General features: G+C 40.8%; 1 protein-coding gene across 1 annotated transcript in view; it reads right to left on the reverse strand.

Moving 5' to 3' along the window:
• Positions 1 to 400: 400 nt before the first annotated feature.
• The window catches only part of PCCB (propionyl-CoA carboxylase subunit beta), a 94528-nt gene continuing 67875 nt past the window's right edge, over positions 401 to 27053 (reverse strand). Inside the window, exons 11-15 of the mRNA XM_027545441.1 lie at positions 3868 to 3975; positions 3529 to 3629; positions 3035 to 3133; positions 2011 to 2110; positions 401 to 1024 (exon numbers count right to left, since the gene is read on the reverse strand). Of these exons, the coding sequence (XP_027401242.1) occupies positions 903 to 1024; positions 2011 to 2110; positions 3035 to 3133; positions 3529 to 3629; positions 3868 to 3975 (530 nt within the window). The 3' untranslated portion in view covers positions 401 to 902. The remainder of the gene's footprint in view (positions 1025 to 2010; positions 2111 to 3034; positions 3134 to 3528; positions 3630 to 3867; positions 3976 to 27053) is intronic.

The raw sequence follows: 27053 nt of genomic DNA on the forward strand, positions 1-27053 counted from the left end.
CCAAACTGAGCGACTGTCTACAAAATACTTTACAAACATGCTTCAAAAATGTCAATCTCATTAAAGACCATGTAAGACAATGAGCCTTGTTTCACAGGAAATAAACACTGAAATCTGGAGAGACAAAGGTTTATGATTCTATAACTTACTCTCAAATAGGTCAATAAAAATAGTAATTATACATTTATGTAGGAGATGAAGCAAATGTAGAAAGTGTTAAGAACTGGAGAATCTAGGTAAAGAGTATACAGCTCTTGCCATATTTCCACAGGTTTGAAATTTTCCAAAAAAGTTTTTTAAAATCTGAGAACACATTTCTGGAAAGAAGTTAATATAAGGTAAGCAATTACTATACAGCATATGCTTCCTAAGCATCTATTCTGATAGACACACACATGTATACAACACAATTATAAATACCTTTAATCCTCAACATTTCCTGAAGGAAACAGAAGGACAGTATACATCATTTAAATATTATATCATTTATAATATCATATATCATTTATAACTGAAGCCTACGCAGATAAGTAGTTCACCCTAAAGGCTTATTATCTCACCTTCAGAGAAAAAATTAATTCTTAGGGAAAGAAAGGAAAACAATACACAGATAAGGGTCAGCTCAAAGTGATCACACTGTAGTGTTTTCTTTCTAGTTTTCTTCATTTTTCAGATTTCTACCACAAAGAAAAATAAATTTAAGCTCAAAATATATCAGTTAAGATTTTTAATAAAATAAGTTTACAGTAAGGCACAAATGAAATCTTTCTAGGATTTAATAAACGTAGCCATTTCAAGTGATTAATTGTATTTAGATTCCCAGGTTTCATGATTGCAAAGGCAGGGGCGTATACAAATGGCCAGGCAGTAATTAGCTCCTGGTTTATCTTTGCCTGATTCATTTACAATGGAATATTCGCATGTTTCCTCCAAGGGCGCTGTACCTTCTTGCTGGCCAGGACATCCAGGTCACAGCAGATTCGGGCACGTGTGGAAGAAGGCTGGATGATGTCGTCCACAAACCCTGGGGAAGCACAGGAAAGGAAGCGGATCACCTGCTGCCCACCAACCCCTTACGTGGTGCTCGATGTGGGCGCCACCTTCTGGGGCCAACAGTGTGCACAGGGCCCAGGCCGACACAAGAGCGGCTCGGTCCTGCGAACCTCCCCATGACCCCAGGAGCCCCCTGTTCCTCTGGCGGGTCCCAAACTGGCCCAGAAACATTCAGCAAGAAAAGGAAAATGTGACCCCTCTTCCATCCTGTCAAGATGGAAGTGCACTTTTATTTTTTAAAACTCACTACAATCATTCGTCCCATCCTGTGCATAAGTCCGTCTTGCCACTTTACTTTGCCACTCTTCCCATCAGGAAGTGGACTGTACTTCTTCACCTGGCCTTGTAAATTGCCTTGGCCAGTAGAATGTAGCAAGAGTAACACTGCAACTTCCACACCCAGGCCTCAAGGCACCTTCTCTCCCCTCTCACCCTCTTGCTGCCCTCAGGACACCCTGCAGAGCAGCGTGGACTCACCTCCCAAAGAATAAGCAACCCCGTGAAGGAGAGTCCAGCTGACAGCCAGCACCAGCCATGTAAGTAGGGCCACCACGGACTATCCAGCCCCAGCCAGGCAGCTAGATGACATACTTCCATGACTGATGCCAGCAGAACCACTACCCAGCTCAGCCCAGACCAAATGCTGACACTCAGAACTACGAGGGGAAGATGCAGGGAGGTTATTTTAGACCACTTTGTTTTGAGTAGATTTTTCACAGTACTGGGTAACTGGAACACCACAAAGAGAGATTTAGCCACTTCAGCAATGTTTTCTTGACCTGTTACAAAGTGGCCCATACAGGCCCCTCTGCCCTTAAGTGATGACGGCTCATGGTCCAGCCAGCCCTCACTAGTCTCCAGACTCAACAGGAAGGACAAAGGTAGGCCTTCTGGAGCAAAATAAGCAGCAAGCAATCCAACAACTGAGCCAAGCCGCTCTCCCCACCGCAGACCCACCTCTCACGGCTGCAGGAAAAGGGTTGGCAAACTTCTCGATGTACTCTGCCTGAGCAGCCTCCACGTTCTCGTGCCCTTTGAAGATGATCTCCACAGCACCCTGTCACGAGAGGAGTTGGTGATCGTCCTGGAGGCCCCCAGAGACCAGGGTAGGGCCCCCCTCCTCTCAACACCACTGGGAGTGATTGCAAATGTCTCGGTAAACAACGTGTGCTGGAGAGCAGTGGCCACACAGGTGCCTGGAGCGGCCGCCATAACCCCACGGCTGCAACGGATGCTCAGCCACGGCTCCAATGACCGGGTGGCCCAGACCACGGCATCACCTGCCTCCCTAGATTCTGTCCTAACCTCTCCAAGTGCATTTGTCCTTCTCCGAGTCTAAGATATTTGGCCTAGTTTCCACTGTTAAGAGTCAAGGTCCCTGTATCAAGGGAAGCAGAATGCTGTTACACTTTTTCATTATCCTGAGCCCTGAGCACACAACTCAATGGCCAGAGGCAGAGAAACTATAATGCAAATGTAGAAAAATGAGGACTGAGAGAGAAGCCTTCCTGTCAGAACCCCTAAAAGTCAGCTTGGGGAGCTTGGGGCCTGGGAGATACCTGGTTCAACCCCGACAGCTATTTCAAAGCAGGAAAGGAGTAGTGGGTAGACTAAGCAACAGAAGGCACCCTGCCCAGAGTCAGCAGGGTCAGGACTACAGCTCAGCCTCCGGGGGCTGCAGGAGTGGCTCCAGGCCCTCTTGGGAGCTGGGGATGGGGTTGGGGAAACATCCAGTCCTCCAACAACTAGTTCAGCTGACTCAGCCCTTTCCCTTCTACTGAACCCCTGAATCCACTCAAGGTGCCTACTACCTGGGTCTGTGCCTGAAGTGAGAGTGCAGGAGGGGGATTGCCAAGGTCCAGACCCCAACTCCCCAGAGGCCTGGCGACCCCAGGGGCCCAGGCCTTTCCCAACACTTCCCAGCTGTGCAGGGAGAGTGGAGTCCCTGGAGCCAGGAGAAGGGAAAGCTGGAGGGTCTTACCTTTGCTCCCATGACTGCAATCTCTGCCGTGGGCCAGGCGTAGTTGGTGTCACCACAGAGGTGCTTGGAGCTCATGACATCATAGGCACCACCGTAGGCCTAGAACAGTCCCAAATGCTGAATGTTAGCGCCTGAGTCAACCAGATCACGTCCCTATAAGACCCCAGGAAGCCAAGTGAAATGAGGATAAAAAGCAAGACTGGCCCTCCTGGGCTCCTGAAGGCCCAGGGCTGGGAGGCCCGAGAATACCAGGGCGCAGCCACAGGCCTTTCACAGTTCACAGTCATGGTCTGCCGGCCTTTCCCCACTCCCAGATGAGCAGGGACTTCTCTGCTGGGCGTGTCTGCAGGACCATCCACGCCGAGCCATCCTCAAGAACTTGTTAAGGGGAGTGAGGCGTAGACTCCTTCCAGCACTGCTGACCCTCTTGGCCAGACCCCCAACCCCCAGGCCCCGCCGCTGGGGGTGAGCAGGCTCCAGCCTGAGCTCCTCACCTTCCTGGTGATGACCGTCACTTTGGGCACAGTGGCCTCTGCAAACGCGTACAGCAGCTTGGCGCCGTGGCGGATGATGCCCCCATACTCCTGCGCGGTGCCTATGTCACGGGCAAGTTACTGGATCCCCACAGAGTCTCCCCAGGGCCCACCCCCACTCTCAGCTGTGAGGGCTTCCCCTTCCCCACAGGGCCACCCCCAGCCAGCCCTACCCTCCAGACACCCAGAGGATGGCAACGTCACAAATCCTGAGGGAACTGTACAAGAGGACCTCCAAATAAAGTGGGCGTCTCACTGGACAAAACCACCTCTCCTGGCCCACCTCCATCAGTGACTCACCAGGCAGGAAGCCGGGGACATCCACAAAAGTGATGAGGGGAATGTTGAACGAGTCACAGAATCGGACGAAACGAGCCCCTTTCACAGAAGAATTAATGTCCAAGCAGCCTAGAAAGAGAGAGACCAGTCCAAGCCCCACCCAAACTGGGCAACCATTCAGAGCTGGTTTCCACAGGGGTACCAAAGTTTCATCATCAGAGAAACTAAAGGAGAGCTTCATACTCCAGGAAAAACAGGGGAGACAGGAGAATCCCCCTGGCACTGGCCAGAGGACCCAGCAGTGGCTCAGCCCCAGGGGCTGGCACCACACCCCAGCACAGACATCCAGTCTTTGTCTGGTGAACTGAAGGGCAGCTGTCACCTGAGGCACAGCCCACCTCACCCCTGGAGCCGCAGTGGGAGGCCTCATCCAAGGGCTGGTCTTCTAGAGTCTGTGTAGTTGGAATTGGATTCTGCCTCCATCAACCACAGCCATGTGTTTGGGGAAATTACTTCCTGAGCCTGAGACTCCCCACCTGAAAAGGAGGGATGTTACTACCCCTATTATGGAGGTGGTGGGTTAGTCGCTAAGTTGTGTCCAACTCTTGCGACTTCATGGACTATAGCTAGCCAGGCTCTGTTCATGGAATTCTCCAGGCAAGAGCCCTGGAGCGGGTTGCCATTTGCTTCTCCAGGGATCGAACCGGGGTCTCCCGCATTGCAGGCAGATTCTTTACCAACTGAGCCAGCAGGGAAGCCCTACCATAGTTTAAAGATTAAAGGAGATGGTATCGGTAAAATGGCACAGAATAGAATAAGAGCTCAATTCCTAGTAAATCCTCTCACCCAGAACAGTCTGCAGAGTGTTCTATGAGGTCAGCATTATCCTGATACCAAAACTTCTTGTTTTGGGTCAAGAAAATGCAGAGCAAAATCCCTCATGAACACAGATGCAGCGAGTCCTGAGATAGTATAAAAACACGGGCAAGTGCAGTTTAACCCAAGAATCCAGAGTTGATCTAATGTGTGAAAAGCAGTGAACTTACTAAAGGAAAAAAACAATACGGTCATCACAACAGACATAAACATCTGAGAAAATCCAATATTCATAATTAAAAACTAGCACTAAACTATGAGTGCAATGGAACGTCTACTATCTGATAAAGAATGTCCGTAAAAAACTTAAGTACTCCTGGATCAGAAGAATATATAAATCCCCAAACTGAACTATGCCAGTGCTGTCCAAGAGAACCTCCTATGATGATGAAAATGTTCTCTGGCTCTGGTATTTGTTGACATAGTAACCACTAGACACATGTGGCTACTGAACACCTGAGATACGACTAGGGAAAGTGAGAGACTAAGCTCCTAATCGTATTGAATCTTAATTACTTATACTATTTTATTATTTCAGATTTAAAGCTTAATAGCTAGGCTAGCATAGCTGGACAAATTTGCATTTTCAAGCAATTCCTATCAAAATCATAGGAAATGCCTTTGTAGAAACTGATAAGCAGATTCTAAAATTCATATGGTAATACAAAGAAGATAGACTAGTCAATGGTATTTTTTTAAAACAGCAGTATCAGAAGACTTCCCTAGCTGACCTGAAAACTCACAAAAGCAGGGTTTCTCCACCTTGGCACTACCAACATTTCAGACAGAATAATTCTTTGCTATGGGGGTTTGACTTCTGCATGTAGAATGTTTAGTCACCATCTCTGGGTTAGACACACTAGATGTCAGGAGCCCCCCTCCACCCCTCACTCCCACTGGGACAATCAAAATTGTTTCCAATATAGCCACATGTTCCCAGTACATTGAAACTGTTCCTAGTTGAGAACCACCAAGAACTATAAAGCTTCAGAAATCAAGACAAGATGGCAGAGGCATAAAGGTGGGCAAAACCAGCAACAAAACAGGACAGATGGAGAAGAAATAGACCCAGAGGACTGATTTCAGACCACACACCAAAACAATGTGGAAAGCAAGTCTTCTTAACAAACGGTAATACTGTTTCACTCCATACTCTACACACAAAAATCAACCAAAATGGATCAGAGAGCTTAACATAACCCACGACCACAAAGCTCCGAGAAGGTGACTTGGACTGTCTTCGAAACCTTGCAGTAGGCAAAGATTTCCCGGACAGGACACAAAAAGCTCTAATCAGAAGTCAAACACTGATTAAAAGGATTTTACCACTTTTTAAAAATAATGTGAGTCAAAAGACTTAAATAAATAAACAAGTCATAGACCATGAAAAAAATATTTAAAATACACAAATCTGACAAAGGGTTCACATCAGAATATGTAAAGAACCTTAAAAATTAGCAATAAAAAGACAACTCAAAAAATAACAACAATAGGCAAAGCTTCCCTCTTGCTAAATGCGTTTTCTGAGATGACAGAATGTTCTGTATCTTATTTTGGATGCATTACAGGTTCAGAGTTTCCCCCTGGGTGGGGAGGATCCCTGGAGGAGGGCATGGCAACCCACTCTAGTTTTCTTGCCTGCAGAATCCCATGGAGCCTACGGTCTATAGGGTCACAAAGATATGACTGAAGTGATTTAGCACACATCAATTGTCAACCTGCCAAAACCCACCCAAATGAGCATGTAAAAGCTGTGCATTTTATGGTCTGTAAATTATAACTCAGTGAAAAAAAAATGTTTTAAATCTCCCCTCTTCCCTCTCTATCCAAATCTATGTTAATAAAGAATGTGAATGATGAGTCCTGGGATGAAGACAACTCTAAGAAACCACAAGATGGAAAAGAGGTCAGAATAAAAATCAAAAGGAAGAAAAATATGAGCAATGACAACCAAAACAAGATAAAATCACTGGGGAATTGAAAATAGTCAGAAATGGAAAACCTGTGACCCTGAGCCAAGAGTGGGCCCTAGGTCCAAGAGCTTGGCTTCCTCACCATAGTCCAAGCCTGTCAGAGCATCTGGCACCCAGGGAGTCCAATGAGCCCTGGCTAATTCTACAAGGAAGAAACAAGAACCGGTGCCAAGGGGAAGGAGAGAAAGGGGAGAGGAGTGCGAGCTTGGGATTAGCAGATGCAAACCAGTATACAAAAAATGGATAAACAAGAAGGTCCTACTATATAGCATGGGGAACTATATTCAATACCCCATGGTTTATCATGAATATGAAAAAGTATATATACATTAATATATGTATAACTGAATCACTTTTTTTGTACAGCGGAAGTTAACACAACATTGTAAATCAACTACATCAATGAAAAAGGAACATAAATGAGAGCCATGACAGAGGCCTCCTCTGTGAGCCTCTGACACTTTAGGACTCACCATAAATATCACAAAGAAAATTACAAAGTCAGAAGGAGGGAAGCTGAAGAACCACAATGGAACCAAGTATTCAGACCCCAATCAGGGCTCAGGAAGGCCCTGGGATAGAAGTCTAGGTATTTGAAGATAAAGTTTCCAGAATAAGCCAAGCAGTTTCTTCAAAAGTGAGCCTGTGAGAGTGTGCCTGTACCGGAGGGTACCAGAACCTGCAGACATGCTCTTGGGACAAGAAATCTCTTTGTGCAGACACAGGAAATCATGTGAAGCCCACGCCAGGGACAGACACAGTGAGGAGGAGGAACTCGAGAATATGTGAACAGATGAGAACTTACCACAGAAACAAAATGCACATTCAGCATGTGTAAACACAATTTCTAAACACAAAACGGTGGGACAGACAGCACCTAGCTCCTATCCTCAAAGAGAAGCAGCAAAAAACAAGCAGAAACAGTCAGAACTAACTTTGTCAAAATTCTGAAACAGGCAAGTTAACTAAGCAAAAGCTGAAATGGGAAAAAAGGCAATTTAGAAACTGCAGAAAAGCTTTGTGGCATTTTGAATTACACTTGCCCCACATTCTCCCTGGTTCTAGAGGAAGGAAAGACGACCTCAGACACAAACCACCATGTAAGTCTGTTCTACCTTGTGTGAGGGTGCCCTGAAAGATGACGCAAGCCTTTCATCTCTGTACCTAACTCAGAACTCACCCAGACCACAAAAGGAGCAGCCAACGCTCACTGTGAGAAAAAAGAACCGCCGACAGTCATCTGGGGCAAGAGATTACAGTTGATATCATCTAAGGCCAGGGAGGAAAAAAAACAGGCAGAGTGGGGGTTTGGCGGGGGTGGGGCAGAATTTGGACATTCAAGAGCAACTGTATATACAAGGAACTTCAGAAAGAGGCAGATATGCCTAGGGCGAGATGTATGCTCGGAAAAGATCTGAGAAGGGAAATTAGAAAGTACCTTGAATAGATCAGTGAAACAAAACAGAGAGCCCAGAAATAAACCCACAGAGCTAAGGGCAATTAATCTTCGACAAAGAAGGCAATAGTGTACAATGGGAAAAAACAGTCTTTCAGCAAGTGGTGTTAAGAAAGTTGGGCAGCAACATGTAAACCACCCTCTGAGCATACTCAAAAAGAAATTCAAAATGGCCGAAAAACTTAAATGTAAGACAAGACACCATAAAACTCCAAGAACAGTACACTGGCAAAACATTCTGACATAAATCGTACCAATGTTTTCATAAGTCAGTCTCTCATAGCAACAGAAATAAAAGCAAAAATAAACATATGAGATCAACCAAGCATATAAGCTTTCAAACAGCAAAGAAATCCATAAACAAAATGAAAAAGAGAAACTTCCAACTGAGAGAAGATATTTGCAAATGATGCAACCAGCAAAGGCTTAATTTCCAAAATATATAAACAGCTTCTACAATTCAATAACAAAAAAGCAAATAACCAACCAAAAAATGGTCAGAAGGCCTAAACAGACATTTCTCCAAAGAAGACACACTGATGGCCAACAGACACATGAAAATATGCTCATCACTGCTAATTATTAAATAAATGTAAATCAAAACTACAATGAGGTACCACCTCACACCAGTCAGAATGACCACATTAAAAAGCCTAGAAATAATAAACGCTGGAGAGAGAGCAGAAAAAAGAGAATCTTCTTACACTGTTGGTGGGAATGTAAATGAGTGCAGTTCAATGCAAAACATTATGGAGGTTCCTCAAAAGACTAAAAATAGAGGTGGAGTATGACACAGCAATCTCACTCCTAGGCATATACCCAGAGAAACTATACTTCGAAAAGACGCCTGCATCCCTATTGTTCATAACAGCACTATCTACAACAGCCAAGACACGGAAAGAACCTACATGTCCAGTGACAGAATGATGTGTGTGGTGTATACACACACACAATGAAATATTACTCAGCCATTAAAAAGAATGAAATAATTCCATGTGCAGCAACATGGATAGACTAAGGGATTTTCACATTAAGTGAAGTAACTCAGAAACAGAAAGATAAATACCATATATCACTTCTATGTGGAATACAGAATACGACACAGATGAACACATGCACGAAACAGAAACAGACAGAGGACAAACATACTTATGGTGGCCAAGGGAGAGGGTGTACGGGGAAGTCAAATTAGGAGTGCGGTTATGAGCAGGTGTAATCTATTCTATAGACAGTGGATAAACAACAAGGTCCTACTGTATAGCACAGGGGAAAATATTCAACACCCTGTGATAAATGAGAATGCAACTGACTATGCAGTATAGCAGAAATTAACACAAAACTGTAAATCAACTGCAGTTCAGTTCAGTCACTCAGTCGTGTCCAACTCTTTGCGACCCCATGAACTGCAGCACGCCAGGCCTCCCTGTCCATCACCAACTCCCGGAGTTCACCCAAACTCATGTCCATTGAGTCGGTGATACCATCTAACTATACTTGAATAAAATTTTTCTAAAAAAGAAAATACCTTGAGATGAATGAAAATGAAAAGGAAATCATAACATTACAAAACAAAAGACCTGAGAGGATCTTAAGCTTTAACCTTGGGCTGACCCCTAAGCTCTGTTTAGCCAAGTGTTGAAAGAAAGCCTCAATACAGAGCCAAATTGCAAAGATTAAGAGAGATGTTTTCTTATCTATTTTGGCACCTCAGTCAAAAATAGTAGTTGGATACTAGCTATGGAAGAGAACAAGGAATACAGCCTCTGCAAAAACAGTTAGGAAAAGTCACTAGACAAATGGACTACTACAGCATTCAACAATCAAAAAACAACAAACTCTGGAAAAGGGGGAGAATATGATTCCAGAGTTTAACACATTATAATATTCAAGTGTTCCGTTTTCAACAATAAAAAAAAAAAGCATACAGAGAAACAGGAAAGTAAAACCATTCAAATGAACCAAATAAATATAAACAATCATCCTTAAGGAAGCCCAGACAATAAATTTACTAAACAAAGATTTTAAAACAACTGTTTTAAATATGCTCACGGAGGTAAAGAAAAACATGAAGAAATAAACAACAAACAAACAGAAAACAGGAAAAAAATGCATGGGCAAAATGAGAATATCGATGGAGAAACAAATTATAAAAAGGAACCAAACAAATTCTATTACTAAAAAGTACAATAACGGAAACGAAAATATCGCTACAGGGGTTCAACAGAACTGAGGAGACGGGAAGAAGGATGAGGAATCCTGAAAATAACAAAACTTAAATTATCCAATCAAAGGAACAAAAAGAAAAGAAAAACTGAAGTGATTAGAGACTAACGGACTATGAATATCATGAAGTAAACCAATATATACAGCAAGTCAGGACCATAAGAAGGAGAGAGGAGAAACGGGTAGAGACATTGTTTGAAGAAATAATATCCAAAAAATTTCTCGAATTTGGCACAAGATGTGAAGAAGCAAAACCAAGAAACTGTAAGCCTAAGTAGAATAAACTCACACATATCCACACTGAGACACATTATAGTCAAACTATTTAAAGAAAAAGAATCCTGCAAGTAGCAAAAGTAAGTGATTAATCACATACAAAGAATCGTCAATAAGATTACAAATTGATTTCTCAGCAGAAACCATGGAGGCCAGAAGACAATGGGATACATATCTAAAGTGCTGAGAGTTCTATTTTTTTATTTATTTTTTTATTAAAGGATAATTACTTTACAGAATTGTGTTGTTTTCTGTCAAACCTCAACATGAATCAGCCATAGGTATACCTATGTCCCCTCCCTCTTGAACCTCCCTGCCATCTCCCTCCCCATCCCACCCCTCTAGGTTGATACAGGTCCCTGTTTGAGTTTGCTGAAACATAACAGCAAATTCCCACTGGCTGTCTATTTTACATGTGGTAATGTAATTTTCCATGTTACTCTCTCCACACATCTCACACTCTCCTCCCCTCTCCCCATGTCCATAAGTCTACTCTCTGTGTCTGTTTCTGCACCGCTGCCCTGTAGATAAGTTCTTCAGTACCATTTTCCTAGATTCCGTATATATGCGTTAGAATATGACATTTACCTTTCTCTTTCTGACTCACTTCACTTTGTATAATAGGTTCTAGGTTCATCCACCTCATCAGAACTGACTCAAATGCTTTCCTTTTTATGGCTGAGTAATATTCCATCGTGTATATGTACTACAACTCCTTTATCCATTCATCTGTCAATGGACATCTAGGTTGCTTCCATGTTCTAGCTATTGTAAATACTGCTGCAATGAACAGTGGGATACATGTGCCTTTTTCAATTTTGGTTTCCTCAGGGTAGATGCCTAGGGGTGGGATTGCTGGGTCATATGGTGGTTTTATTCCTAGTTTCTTAAGGAATCTCCATACCGTCTTCCATAATGGCTGTATCCATTTACATTCCTACCAACAGTGCAAGAGTGTTCCCTTTTCTCCACACCGTCTCCAGCACTTATTGTTTGTAGACTTTTTGATGATGGCCATTCTGACCAGTGTGAGGCGATATCCCATTATAGTTTTGATTTGCATTTCTCTACTAATGAGCGATGCTGAGCATCTCTTCATGTGTTTGTTAGCCATCAGTATGTCTTCTTAGGAGAAATTTCTATTTAGGTCTTTTTCCCACTTTTTGATTGGGTTGTTTGCTTTTCTGGCACTGAGTTCTATGAGCTGCATGTATATTTTGGAAATTCATCCTTTGTCATTGTTTCATTCACTATTATTTTCTCCCATTCTGAAGGCTGTCTTTTCACCAGGCTTAGTTCCCTCTGCTGTGCAAAAGCTTTTAAGTTTAATCAGGTCCCACCTGCTTACTTTTGTTTTTATTTCCATTACTCTAGGAGGTGGGTCATAGAGGATATTGCTTTGATTTATGTCATCATGTGTTCTGCCTATGTTTTCCTCTAAGAGTTTTATAATTTCTGGTCTTACCTTTAGGTCTTTAATCCATTTTGAGTTTTTCTTTGTGTATGGTGTTAGGAAGTGTTCTAATTTCATTCTTTTACACATAGCTGTCCAGTTTTCCCAGCACCATTTATTGAAGAGGCTGTCTTTTCTCCATTGTATATTCTTGCCTTCTTTGTCAAAAATAAGGTACCCATAGGTGCATGGGTTTATTTCTGGGCTTTCTATCTTGTTCCATTGGTCTATATTTCTGTATTTGTGCTAGTAGCATACTGTCTTGATGACTGTAGCTTTCTAGTATAATCTGAAGTCAGGAAGGTTGATTCCTCCAGCTTCATTCTTCTTTCTCAAGACTGCCTTGGCTATTCAGGGGCTTTTGTGTTTCCATATGAATTGTGACATTTTTTGTTCTAGTTCTGTGAAAAATGCCATTGGTGATTTGATAGGGATTACATTGAATCTGTAGATTGCCTTTGGTAGTATAGCCAGTTTCACAATATTGATTCTTCCTACCCAGGAACATGGAATATCTCCCCATCTGTTTATGTCGTCTTTGATTTCTTCCTTCAGTGTCTTTCAATTTTCTGTGGACAGTTCTTTTGTCTCCTTAGGTAAGTTTATTCCTAGATATTTAATTCTTTTTGTTAAGGATTGATTCCTTAATTTCTCATTCTGATTTTTCATTGTTAGTATATAGAAATGAAAATGATTTCTGTGTATTGATTTTGTATCCTGCATTTTGCTAAATTCACTGATTAGCTCTAGTAACTTTCTGATACTATCTTTAGGGTTTTCTATGTACAGTATCATGTCATCTGCATACCATGAGCACGTTATTTCTTCTTTTCCCATCTGGATTCCTTTTACTTCTTTTTTTTCTCTGATTGCTGTGGCCAAGACTTCCAGAACTATGTTGAATAACAGTAGTGAAAGTGGACACCCTTGTCTTGTTCTGTTCTTAAGGGGACTGCTTTCAGTTGTTCACCACTGAGAATAATGTTTGCTGCAGGTTTCTCATATTTGGCCTCTACTATGTTGAGGTAAGTTCCTTCTATGCCCATTTTTTGAAGAGTTTTAATCATAAATGGGTGCTGAATTTTGTCAAAGACTTTTCTCCATCTATTGAGATTATCATATGGTTTTTATCTCTCAATTTGTTAATATGGCATATCAATTTGATCGATTGGCATATATTGAAGAATCTTTACATTCCCGGAATAAACCCAACTTGATCATGGTCTATGAGCTTTTCAATGTGTTGCTGAATTCTGTTTGCTAAAATTCTGTTGAGGATTTCTGCATCTATGTTCTTCAGTGATATTGGCCTGTAGCTTTCTTTTTTGGCTTGTCTTTGTTTTTGGTATCATGGTAATGATGGCCTCATAGAGTGAGTTTGGAAGTGTTCCTTCCTCTGCGATTTTTTGAAAGATTTTGGAAGGATAGGCATTAGCTCTTATCTAAATGTTCTACAGAATTCTCCTGTGAAGGAAGCCATCTGGTCCTGGGCTTTTGTTTTAGGGGAGATTTTTGGTCACAGCTTCAATTTCAGTGCTTGTAACTGGGTTGTTCATAATTTCTATTTCTTCCTGGTTCAGTCTCAGAGAATTGAACTTTTCTAAGAATCTGTCCATTTCTTCCAGATTATCCATTTTATTCCCATATAGTTGTTCATAATAGTCTCTTATAATCCTTTGTATTTCTGCATTGTCTGTTGGAACCTCTCCTTTTTCTAATTCTGTTGATTTGATTCTTCTCTCTTTTTTTCTTCATGAATCTGGCTAAAGGTTTGTCACTTTTATTTATCTTCTCAAAGAATGAGCTTTTAGTTTTATTAATCTTTACTATTGTTTCTTTTTCATTTATTTCTGCTAGGATCTTTATGATTTCTTTCCTTCTACTAATTTTGAGGGGTTTTTTGTTCTTCTTTTTCCAGTTGTTTTAGGTGTAAAGTTCGGTTGTCTATTCAACGTTTTTCTTGTTTCTTGAGGTAGGACTGTATTGCTATAAACTTCTCTCTTAGAACTGCTTTTGGTACATCCCGTAGGTTTTGAGTTGTCATGTTTTCATTGTTATTTGTTTCTAGAAACTTTTTGATTTCCCTTTTGATTTCTTCAGTAACCTGTTGATTATTTACAAACGTGTTGCTTAATCTCTCCAGGTGCTTGTATTTCTTACAGTTTTTCTCTTGTAATTGATATCTAGTCTCATAGCATTATGGTCGGAGAAGATGCTTGATACCATTTCAATTTTCTTAAATTTACTGAGGTTTGATTTGTGATTCAAGATGTGGTCCATCCTGGAGAATGTTCCATGTGCATTTGAGAAGAAGGTGTATTCTTCTGCATTTGGATGGAATGTCCTGCAGATATCCATCTCATCTAATGTATCATTTAAGACTTGTATTTCCTTATTAATTTTCTGTTTTGATGATCTGTCCATTGGTGTGAGTAGGGTGTTAAAGTCTCCTACTATTATTGTGTTACTGTCCATTTCTCCTTTTATGTCTGTTAGTGTTTGTCTTATGTATTGAGGTGCTCCTGTGTTGGGTGCATAAATATTTATAATTGTTATGTCTTCCTCTTGGATTGATCCCTTGATCATAATGTAGTTCATAATGTAGTGTCCTTTCTTATCTCTTGTAATATTCTTTACTTTAAGGTCTATTTGTCGGATATGAAGACTGCTACTTCAGCAGGAGATCCAACCAGTCCATTCTAAAGGAGATCAATCCTAGGTGTTCATTGGAAGGAATGATACTAAAGCTGAAACTCCAGTACTTTGGCCACCTCATGTGAAGAGTTGACTCATTGGAAAAGACTCTGATGCTGGGAGGGATTGGGGGCAGGAGGAGAAGGGGACAACACAAGATGAGATGGCTCGATGGCATCACCGACTCAATGGACGTGAGTCTGAGTGAACTCCGGGAGTTGGTGATGGATAGGAGACCTGGCATGCTGCGATTCATGGGGACGCAAAGAGTGGGACATCACTGAGCAACTGAACTGAACTGACTCCAGCTTTCTTTTCCTTCCTATTGGCATGGACTATATTTTTCCATCCTCTCACTTTCAGTCTGTATGTGTCTTTAGGTCTGAAGTGGGTTTCTTGTAGACAGCATATATATGGGTCTTGTTTTTGTATCCATTTAGCCAGTCTGTGTCTTTTGGTTGGAGCATTTAATCCATTTACATTTAAAGTAACTACTGATATATATGTTCCTATTGCCATTTCTTAATTATTTGGGGTTGATTTTTGTAGATTTTTTTTCTTCTCTTGTATTTCTTGGCTATGTAAGTCCCTTTAACATGTGTCGTAAAGCTGGTTTGGTCATACTGAATTCTCTTAATTTTTGCTTGTCTAAAAAGCTTTTGATTTCTCCATCAATTTTGAATGAGACCCTTGCAGGGTACAATAATCTTGGTTGTAGATTTTTTCCTTTCAGTACTTTAAATATATGCTGCCACTCCATTCTGACCTGCAGAATTTCTGCTGAAAGAGCTGTTTAGTGTATGGGGTTTCCCTTGTGTGTTACTTGCTGCTTCTCCCTTGCTGCTTTTAATATTCTTTCTTTGTGTTTAGTCTTTGTTAGCTTGATTACTATGTGTCTTGGCATGTTTTTCCTTGGGTTTATCCTGTATGGGACTCTTTGCACCTCTTGGACTTGATTAACTATTGCCTTTTCCTTGTTGGGGAAATTTTCAATGATAATGTCTTCAAAAATTTTCCCATACCCTTTCTTTTTCTCTTCTTCTTCTGGGACCCCTATAATTTGAATGTTGGTGTGTCTGATATTGTCCCAAAGGTCTCTGATACAATCCTCAGTTCTTTTCAATTTTTTTTTAATTTATTCTGCTGTACAGAAGTTATTTCCACCATTTTATCTTCCAGCTCACTGATTTGTTCTTCTACTTCAGATATTCTGCTATTGATTTATTCTAAAGTGTTTTTAATTTCAGTAATTGTGTTGTCTGCCTCTGTATATTTATTCTTTAATTCTTCTAGGTCTTTGTTAATTGATTCTTGCATTTTCTCTATTTGTTTTTCAAGGTTTTTAATCATCTTTATTATTCTGAATTCTTTTTCAGGTGGTTTGCCTATTTCCTCTTCATTTATTTGGACTTCTGCATTTCTAGTTTGTTCCTTCATTTGTGTAGTATTCCTCTGCCTTTTCATTATTCTTTTTTTAACTTATTGTGTTTGAGGTTTCCTTTTCCCAGGCTTCAAGGTTGAATTCTTTCTTCCTTTTGGTTTCTGCCCTCCTAAGTTTGGACCAGTGGTTTGTGTAAGCTTTGTATAGGTGGGATTTGTGCTGAGTTTTTATTTGTTTGTTTGTTTTTCCTCTGATGGGCAAAGCTGAGTGATATTTTTATTTTGTTTGTTGTTTAGATGAGGCATCCTGCACAGGGGGCTACTGGTTGTTGGGTGATGCTGGGTCTTGTATTCAAGTGGTTTCCTTTGAGTGAGTCACACTATTTGATACTCCCTAGGGTTAGTTCTCTGGTAGTCCATGGTCTTGGAGTCAATGCTTCCACTCTAAAGACTCAGGGCTTGATCTTGTGCTGGAGGCTGAAAGTCTGTGATCAAGGTACCTGGTGTGGTCAGGTGAAGAAACTCTTCCAAGCCACAGACCCATCAAAGGATTCTCCCCTCTCTGAAGCCAGGTCCTGGAGGATACCCCAGTGTGTGCAGCAGACAGACTGCTAGGCAGAATGTGGTGGCAGTCTTTGCTCCCCCATTTTTTTTTAATGGTAATTTTATTTTTTAGTTTTTGAGAACCCTCCATACTGTTCTGCATACTGGCTGTACCAATATACATTCCCACTAATAGTATACAAGGGCTCCTTTTTCTACACATCTTTGCCAACATTTATTTGTGTTAATTTTGATGATAGCTATTCTGACAGGGAAATAGATGGGGAAACAGTGGAAACAGTGTCAGATTTTATTTTTCTGGGCTCCAAAATCACTGCAGATGGTAACTGCAGCCAGGAAATTAAAAGACGCTTACTCCTTGGAAGGAAAGTTATGACCAACCTAGATAGTCTCTGCATATTCAAAAGCAGAGGCATTACTTTGCCAACAAAGGTCCGTCTAGTCAAGGCTATGGTTTTTCCAGTGGTCATGTATGGATGCGAGAGTTGGACTGTGAAGAAAGCTGAGCACCGAAGAATTGATGCTTTTGAACTGTGGTGTTGGAGAAGACTCTTGAGAGTCCCTTGGACTGCAAGGAGATCCAACCAGTCCATTCTGAAGGAGATTAGCCCTGGGATTTCTTTGGAAGGAATGATGCTAAAGCTGAAACTCCAGTACTTTGGCCACCTCATGCGAAGAGTTGACTCATTGGAAAAGACTCTGATGCTGGGAGGGACTGGGGGCAGGAGGAGAAGGGGACGACAGAGGATGAGATGGCTGGATGGCATCACTGACTCGATGGACGTGAGTCTGAGTGAACTCCGGGAGTTGGTGATGGACAGGGAGGCCTGGTGTGCTGTAATTCATGGGGTCGCAAAGAGTTGGACACGACTGAGCGATTGAACTGAACTGACTGATTCTGACAGGTGTGAGGTGATATTTCATTGGGGGTTTGATTTTTCATTTCCCTGACAATTAGCGAGGTTGAGGATCTTTTCATGTGCATGTTTGCCATCTGCATTTCTTCTCTGGAAAAATGTCTATTCAGTGCTTCTGCTCTAGTAATTTCCACTCCTGGGTATGTATCCAAAAAAAAAAAAAAACCACCACTAATTCAAAAAGATACATGCACTCCAATGTTCACAGCAGCATTATTTATAATTGCCAAGATATGTAAGCAACCTAAGTGTCAATCAACAGATGAACAGATAGAGAAAAATGGTATATATGTATAATGGGCTTCCCTGGTGGCTCATACAGTAAAGAATCTGCCTGCAATGTGGGAGACCCAGGTTCCTGCTTGGGTCAGGAAGATCACCTGGAAATGGGAATGACTACTCCTGCAGTATTCTTGCCTAGAGAATAACATGGACAGAGGAGCCTGCTCAGCTACGGTCCACTGGGTCACAAAGAGTCAGACATGACTGAGTGGCTAACACTCATACATATAATGGAATACTACTCAGACATACAAAGAATGAAATTTTGCCATTTGTGGCAACATGGATGGACTTGGAGGGCATTATACTAAGCGAAATAAGCCAGAGAAAGACAAATACTGTATGATATCACTTACATATGGAATCTAAAAAACATAAAAAACTAGTGTATACAACCAAAAAGAATCAGACACGGATGTAGACAACAAACTAGTGGCTGTCAATGGGGAGAAATAAGACAGGAGGAGCAATATCGGGGTAAGAGAGTGAGAGGCACAAGGTATAAAGTAAGCTACAGGGTATATTACATAACATAGTGAATACAGTCAATATTTTATAACTATAAATATATGTACAACTATAAATATTTTTTAATTATAACCTTCAAAAATTGTGAATTACTATATTGTACACTGTAACATATTATACAAAATATATACAAAATATATACTTCAATTAAAAATGTAAGAAACAAAGTGCTGAAAAAGTAAAAGCTCAACCAAGAAGTCTATACTTGGCAAGCTGTCCTTCAAAAATGAGGGACAAATTAAGACATTTCTAGATAAACAAGCTGAAGAGTGTGTTACCACTATGCCTGCCCTACAAGAAATGGTAAAGCAAGCCCACCAGGTTGAAATAAAAAGATAGTGGATGGTATCACAAAACCATATAAAGAAATCAAGATCTCCAGTAAAGATAACTACATAGGGAAATATGAAAGTCATTATTACTGTATTTCTGGTTATTATTTCTGGCATTATTACTGTAATACCACTTTTTATTTCTTACATGATTTAAAAAACAAATTCAGGGAATGCCCTGGCAGTCCAGTGGTTACAACTCCACACTTTCATTGCCAGGGCCTGTGTTCAACCCCTGGTCAGGGAACCTAAGATTGTGTAAGTCATGTGGTGTAGTCAAAAAACAAAACAGCAACAACAAAAAACGCACTCCAAAAAGGTTCATTGGTGGAGAATTCTAAAAAACCTTTAAAAATGAAATTGCACCAGTTTTCTATGATCTCTTCTAGAAGATACAATCAGACAGTATATTTCATAACTCATTCTATGAGGCCATCATCACCCTAATACTGAAACAACATTACAAGAAAACTACAGACCAGTGTCTCTCACAAACATAAATGCAAGAATTCTCAACAAAATATTTAACAAATCAAACTCAGTAACAGACAAAAATAATTATAGACTACTTCCAGGTGAGATTTATCCCAGGTATGTGAGGCTGATTCAACATCTGAAAAATAGACTTCCCTGGTGGTCCAATGGCTAAGACTCCAGGCTCCCAATCCAGGGGGACTAGGTTTGATTCCTGGTCAGGGAACTAGATCCCACATGCTACAACTAAGAGTTCACATATTGCAACTAAGAGTTCTTATGCCGCAACTGAAGATCCCTCATGCTACAACAAAGATCAAAGACCACGTGTACCACAACTAAGACCCAGCACAGCCAATTAAATAATTTATCTGGAAAACAATTCACATATCCCACTACATCAACATCTAAAGAAAAACTACATGAACATATCAATAGATGAAGAAAGGCATTCACAAAACCCAGCATCTCATGATTAAAAACTCCCAACAAAAGGGGAAATATTCTTAACTTAATAAAGAACATCCACAAAAACCCAGAGCCAACATCATATGTAATGATGAAAACCTAGAAATTTTTCCACTAAGATCAGGTATAAAGGCAAGAATGTGCCCTCTCACCACTCCTTGTAAAAACTGTACTGGAAGTCCTAGCAAATACAATAAACCAAGAAAAGAAAATATACAGAAGCCACACAGACTGGGAAGGAAGGAATCTAACTTTGTTTACAGATGACACCATTGTCTATGTAGAAAATCCTATAGAACAAAAATACTGCTGAAACTAATAATTACAGCAAAGTTGTGGGATCCAAAGTGAATTTACTAAAGTAAATCACTTTTCTATATACCAGCAATGAATTTGAAACTATCAGTAACAACACAACACCATTTACATTAGCACACACCCCTCTGCCAGAAATAAATATATAGGCATAAATCTAACAAAACAAATACAAGATCTATATGAGGAAGATTACAAAACTCTTATGTAGAGTTTACAAAGATTACAAAACTCAAAAAGCTAAATAAGTGAAGAGATATTCCATGTTCATGGATAGAAAGACTCAATATCATCAAGAGGTATGGTACTGGTGAAATAAATGAGGTATGGTATTGGTGAAATAAATCAATGGAACAAAATAGAGTCCAGAACAGACTTACATAAATATAATAAAGTAATTTTTGACAAAGGATCAAAGGTAATAAAATGGAAGAAAGACAGTCTTTTTAACAAATGATGCTGAAACAACCAGACATCCCTATCCAAAAAAACTGATGTAGACCCAAACCTTATACCTTTCATAAAAAATTAACTCAAAATGGATTCACAGACCTAAACGTAAAACACAAAACTATAAAACTCCTAGAAGACAACATGGGAGAATACTTAGGTGACCCTGGGTATGGCAGTTAACTTTTTAGATACTCTACTTTCAAAGGCATGATCCATGAAAGAAATAATTGGTATGCAGGACTTAAAATTAAAATTTCTCCTCTGTGAAAGACACTATCCAGAGTATGAGAAGACAATCACAGACTGGGAGAAAATACAAAACACACAGTCTGACAAAAGCCTGCTATCTAACATATACAAAGAACTCTTAAAACTTGTGAAAGAATTTCAGTCTAAAATAGGATATAAAATGTAGAATCTCATACATTTGTCCTCAGGGAGACAAAACTTAAACGGATTTCTCTAAAATGCCTGATTTACTCAACACCAGTAGTGCCCAAATTTTCTCAGATGACAGGGGGTTGACCAGGGGCTGTCTCATATCAAACTCGGGAAGTTTAAAAAACGGGAGATGACCCAGGTCAGGTTGGACTCAAAGAGAGGGCTGAGTTTTGTTTGTGTCGCTAAACTGATTTTTATCTGCTCAGGAAGTTTTCAAGGCTGGTCTCCATTTGTTGTTTATTTAACTGACTCTTAACTGAACTCTCCCCTCTTTACATTCCTTGTCCATAAATACAACCTGCCCCAAACCCTCAATGGACTCATCTGTAACTTGCTACAGTTTGCTTGTCCTGAATTACAGTTCCTCTGCTATTCCTGAATAAACTCATTTTCTTGATCTTGTTTCAGTTCACCTCTATATTTAGGTCAAACAAACTCAACAATAACAACCCAATCAAAACAATGGGCAAAAGACCTGAACAGATCCCTTACCAAAGACAACACAGACAAGGCAAATAAGCATATGAAAATATGTTCTACATCATATGTCATCGAGGAAATGCAAGTTATAATGAGATACCACTACACACCTATCAGAACAGCCAAAACTCAGAACACTGACTCCAAATGCTGAAAAAAGATGTGGAGCAAGAGAACTCTTCTTACAGCTGGTAGGGATGCAAATTAGCACAGCCACTCTAGAAGACACTTTGGCAAACTAAACATACTTACAAATTTACTTACAAGCAAAACACACTCTTACTTTTTTGAGCCAGCAATCATGTTCCTCCATATTTACCCAATGAGGTGAAAACCTATGCATGTCCACATAAAAACTTGCATATGTATTTTTAGCAGCTTTATTCATAACCTGCCAAAACTTAAAAGCAGCAAAGACATTCTTCAGTAGATTAATAGAAAAATGAACTGTAATATAACCAGACAATGTAATATTAACGCTAAAAAGAAATCAGATATTAAGCAATGACAAGACATGGAGGAAACTTGAACCACAGAGTAAACAGCTTTATCAGGCCAGCTTCTCCCATATAACAAGTTGGAACGGGGCTGATCCAAAAAATCTACATACTGTGTGATTCTAACTACACAGTATTTTGCAAAAGTTCGGAAAACTATAGAAACAATAGACGCATGAGTGACTGCCAGTGGTTATCAGGCTATCAGGGTTATGGCTAAGGGAGTGATGAATAGGCAGAGGAATTTTAGGGCAAGTGAAACCATTTAGTATGGTGCTGCAAATGGTAGATACATATCATTATATATTTATTAAAACCTACAGAAATGCAAAGTGGTTCAATATACACAAATATCAATCCGTATGATATACCACATTAATACAACAAAGGACAAAAGCTACATGGTCACCTCAACTGACACAGAAACGGCATTTGGCAAAATCTATCACCTTTCATGAAAAACACTCAGAAAACTACAAACAGAAGGAAATTTCCCCAACATCATGACCATGTACAAAAACCTACAGCTAACATCCTATAATGAATAGTGAAACACAAAATTCTCACCCTAGGATCAGGAACAAGACAAAGATGCACACTAGTACCACTGCTACTCAACACTGTGCTGGAAGTTCCAGCCAGAGCAGTTAATAATGAAAAGGCATCCAAGTTGGAGAGGAAGAAGTAAAATTACTTTTATTTGGATAAATATGATCCTATGTATAGAAAATTCCAGAGAATTTACAAGAAAGCTATTCAAGCTACTAATTTCAGCAAAGTTGCAGGTTATAAGATCAGCAAACCAAAAGCAGGTGCATACTTGGCTTTCTATACGCCAATAATGAACAATTTGAAAGGGAAACTGAAAAAGGAATTCCATTTACAATAGCATCTAAAAGAATAAAACAGTGAGGAGTAAATTTGACCAAGGGGTTACTTAAAGACTTATGCAGTGAAAACTACAAAATACTGCTGAAGAAATAAAAGAAGACCAAAATAAATGGAAAGACATCCTGTGTTCATGGGTCAGACTTTACATAGTTAAAATGTCAATACTACACGAAGTGATCAATAGACTCACTGCAATCACCATGAAACGTCCAACATCCTTTTTCGCAAAAGTATAAAGGCCAATCAATAGTCAAATTCATATGGAACTGCAAGGGGGCTACAAAATAATCTTGAAAAAGAACAGCACAAGAAGACTCACACTTCCCACTATTAAAACTCACTACAAACCTACAGTAATCAGAACAATGTAATACCAGCATATGGACAGACATGTAGATGAAAGGAATGGTATTGAAAAGCCAGAAATAAATGTATACATCTCTAGACCATTGATTTCTGACAAAAATGCCAAGACCATTGATTTCTGACAAAAATGCCAAGTCCATTCAATAGGAAAAGAATAGTCTCTTCGGCAAATGATGCTGGGATAACTAAGTTTCTACATCCAAAAGAATAAAGTGGGGGGGGGGGCAGTCCTAAGACGGCAGAAGAATCGGATGGGGAGACCACCTTCTCCCCCACAAATTCATTGAAAGATCATCTGAACACTGAGAAAATTCCACAAAACAACTTCTGAACGCTGGCAGAGGACACCAGGCACCCAGAAAGGCAGGCCACTGTCTTCAAAAGGAGGTAGAGCAAAATATAAAAGATAAAAAGAGAGACAAAAGAGTTAGGGATGGAGACCCGTCCCAGGGAGGGAGTCGTGAAAGAGAAGAAGTTTCCAAACACCAGGAAACCCTCTCACCGGCGGGTCTGTGGGGAGTTTTGGAATCTCAGAGGCCAACAAAACTGGGAGGAAAAAATAAATAAATAAAATCCACAGAGTACAACCTAACTGCAACTCCCAGCAGAAAAGTAGCCCAGAAGCTTGCATCCGCCATGCTTGCATCTGCCACCAGCGAGCGGGGACTGAACAAGGAGGCGCAGGCTGCATTGCTTAGGGCAAGGACTGGGCCTGAATGCCCTGAGGACAATCTGAGGGAGCTAACCTGAGACAGCAACCCAAACTGTGGGATAGCTAAAGAGAAAAAAAAAAAAAAAAAAGAGAGAGAGAGAGAGAAAGAGAGAACTTTCCCATGAAAAGCTCTAACCTAAGGCACTGCCAGGCCCACTCACAGAACAAAGGACTGAGCGAATACCAGAGGAGAGCTAGCTGGCTGCAGATTGGCCCATCCCCTGCCGGAGGCAGAGAGGCAGGCGGGCAACAACCAGAGCTGGAGGGAGAGGGGCAATCTCTGCCCCACAGACGGCATCCTCCACCAAACTGTGAGCAGGCCCCCAGTTGCTAACCAAGTCTTCCTGGGATCGTGGACAGTTGACATCCACCAGGAGGGTCGCAGCCAGAGATCAGCTCCCCAGAGGAGACACGGCACACCTGAGATGGTGCTCCCACTGCGCACATAGGAAACCAACTGGCTGGGACCAGGGAGGTGATAAGATGCACCGCCCCACCTGGGGACAGCACGCTCGCCAAGCACCTGGTTGCCTGAGCTGCTCAGACCTGGGAAGGGCACAAAACGCAGGCCCAACTGAGTCTGTGCCTTTGTGGAGTACTCGAGAATCTGAATCTGAGCAGCTTAAACCTGGGAAGTGCACGCAATCCAAGGCCCGCTTTAGATAGTTCCCCTGCAGAGCAACCTGGAGCCTGAGTGGGGTAGACCAGGAAAGCACACACGCTGTGAGTCGGGGCAAACCCAGTGTGACCCAGACACAGCGAGCACTACCCACACACACCAGTGATATTTGTTTGCAGTGTTCCTCCCTTCCCACAGCACAACTGAACAAGTGAGCCTAAATAAGTAATCACCTCTGCCCCCTTGTGTCAGGGTGGAAATTAGACACTGAAGAGACTTGCAAACAGAAGAAACCAAAATAAACAGATGGAACCACTTTGGAAGTGACAGGTGCCACAGATGAAAATCCTGTAATTCGGACCAACGTTGGAAGGTGCCTACAGACCTCGAGAAGAAGTATAAGCTGGAACAAGGAACTATCTGAAACTGAACTGACCCCACACTGCCTACAACAGCTCCAGAGAAATTCCTAGATATATTTTACTATTACCACTTTTTAAATTTTTTAAAATTTTAAATTTTAATTCCTTTAGTACTCCATTAATTTTCATTTTTATAACCTACTATTACCTTGCAAAAAAAAAAAACCCTATTTTTAAAGTAAATTTCATACATATTTTTTATAATTTTTCTGATTTTGTTTTTTTAATATTGTATTTTTGAGAGTCTAATCTCTACTCCAGATTTTTTATCTTTGTTTTTTGGTATTTGTTATCAATTTTGTACCTTTAAGAATCCAATCTTCAGTACCCATTTTAACTTACGAGTGTGATTACTGGCTTGATTGCCCTCTCCCCCTTTTGACTCTCTTTTTTCTCCCCAAGGTCACCTCTATCTCCTCCCTACCCTTCTCATTTCTACCCAACTCTGTGAATCTCTTTGGGTATTCCGGGCTGTGGAGAACACATAGGGAACTGATTACTAGCTTGGTCTCTCCCCTTTTGATTCCCCCTTTTCTCCTCCTGGTCACCTCTATCTCCCTCCTCCCTCTTCTCTTCTCCATGTAACTCTGTGAACCTTTCTGGGTGTCCCTCATTGTGGAGAATCTTTTCTGCATTAACCTAGATGTTTTATCATCGGTGTGGTATGGATGGAGAAGTCTTGAGGCTACTGTAAGAATAAGACTGAAAACAAGAGGCAGGAGGCTTAAATCCAAAACTTGAGAACACCAGAAAACTCCTGACTCCAGGGAACATTAATCAACTAGAGCTCATCCAAAAACCTCCATACCTACACTGAAACCAAGCTCCATGCAAGAGCCAACAACTTCCAGAGCAAGACATATCATGCTAATTCTCCAGCAATGAAGGAACATAGCCCTGAGCATTAATATACAGGCTGCCCAAAGTCACACCAAACCCACAGACACCTCAAAACTCAGAACTGGATACTTCATTACACTCCAGAGAGAAGAGATCCAGCTCCACCCACCAGAACACTGAGGCAAGCTTCCCTAATCAGTAAACCTTGACAAGCCACACATCCAACCCCACCTATAGGGAGGAACCTCCACAATAAACAGGAACCACAAACTTACAGAAAGACCACCCCAAACACAGCAATCTAAACAAGATAAAAAGGCAGAGAGATATTCAATAGGTAAAGGAACATGATAAATGCCCACCAAACTAAACAAAGGAGGAGGAGACAGGGAGTCTACCTGAAAAAGAATTCAGAATAATGATAGTAAGAATGATCCAAAATCTTGAAAAAAAAAAATGGAGTTACAGATAGTCTGGAGACAAGGATTGAGAAGATGCAAGAAATGTTTAACAAGGACCTAGAAGAAATAAAAAAGTCAATCAATAATGAATAATGCAATAACTGAGATCGAAAACACTCTGGAGGGAACCAACAGTAGAATAACTGAGGCAGAAGATAGGATAAGTGAGGTGGAAGATAGAATGGTGGAAATAAATGAAACAGGAAAAAATTAAAAAGAATTAAAAGAAATGAGGTCAACCTCAGAGACCTCTGGGACAATGTAAAACACCCAACATTCAAATCATAGGAGTCCAAGAAGAAGAAGACAAAAAAAAGGCCAAGAAAATACTTGAGGAGATAATAGTTGAAAACTTCCCTAAAATGGGGAAGGAAATAGCCACCCAAGTCCAAGAAACCCAGAGTCCCAAACAGGATAAATCCAAGGCGAAACACCCCAAGACACATATTAATCAAATTAATGAAGGTCAAACACAAAGAACAAATATTAAAACCAGCAGGGAAAAACAACAAATAACACACAAGGGGATTCCCATAAGGATAACAGCTGATCTTTCAATAGAAACTCTTCAGGCCAGAAGTGAATGGCAGGACATACTTAAAGTGATCAAAGTGAAAAACCTACAATCCAGATTACTATACCCAGCAAGGACCTCATTCAAATATGAAGGAAAAATCAAAAGCTTTACAGACAAGCAAAACCTGAGAGAATTCAGCACCACCAAACCAGCTCTTCAGCAAATGCTAAAGAATGTTCTCTACCCAGGAAATGCAGAAAAGGTTTATAAACTCAAACCCAAAACAATAAAGTAAAT

Source organism: Bos indicus x Bos taurus, chromosome 1 (assembly GCF_003369695.1).
Source record: "Bos indicus x Bos taurus breed Angus x Brahman F1 hybrid chromosome 1, Bos_hybrid_MaternalHap_v2.0, whole genome shotgun sequence".
NCBI lineage: Eukaryota > Metazoa > Chordata > Mammalia > Artiodactyla > Bovidae > Bos > Bos indicus x Bos taurus.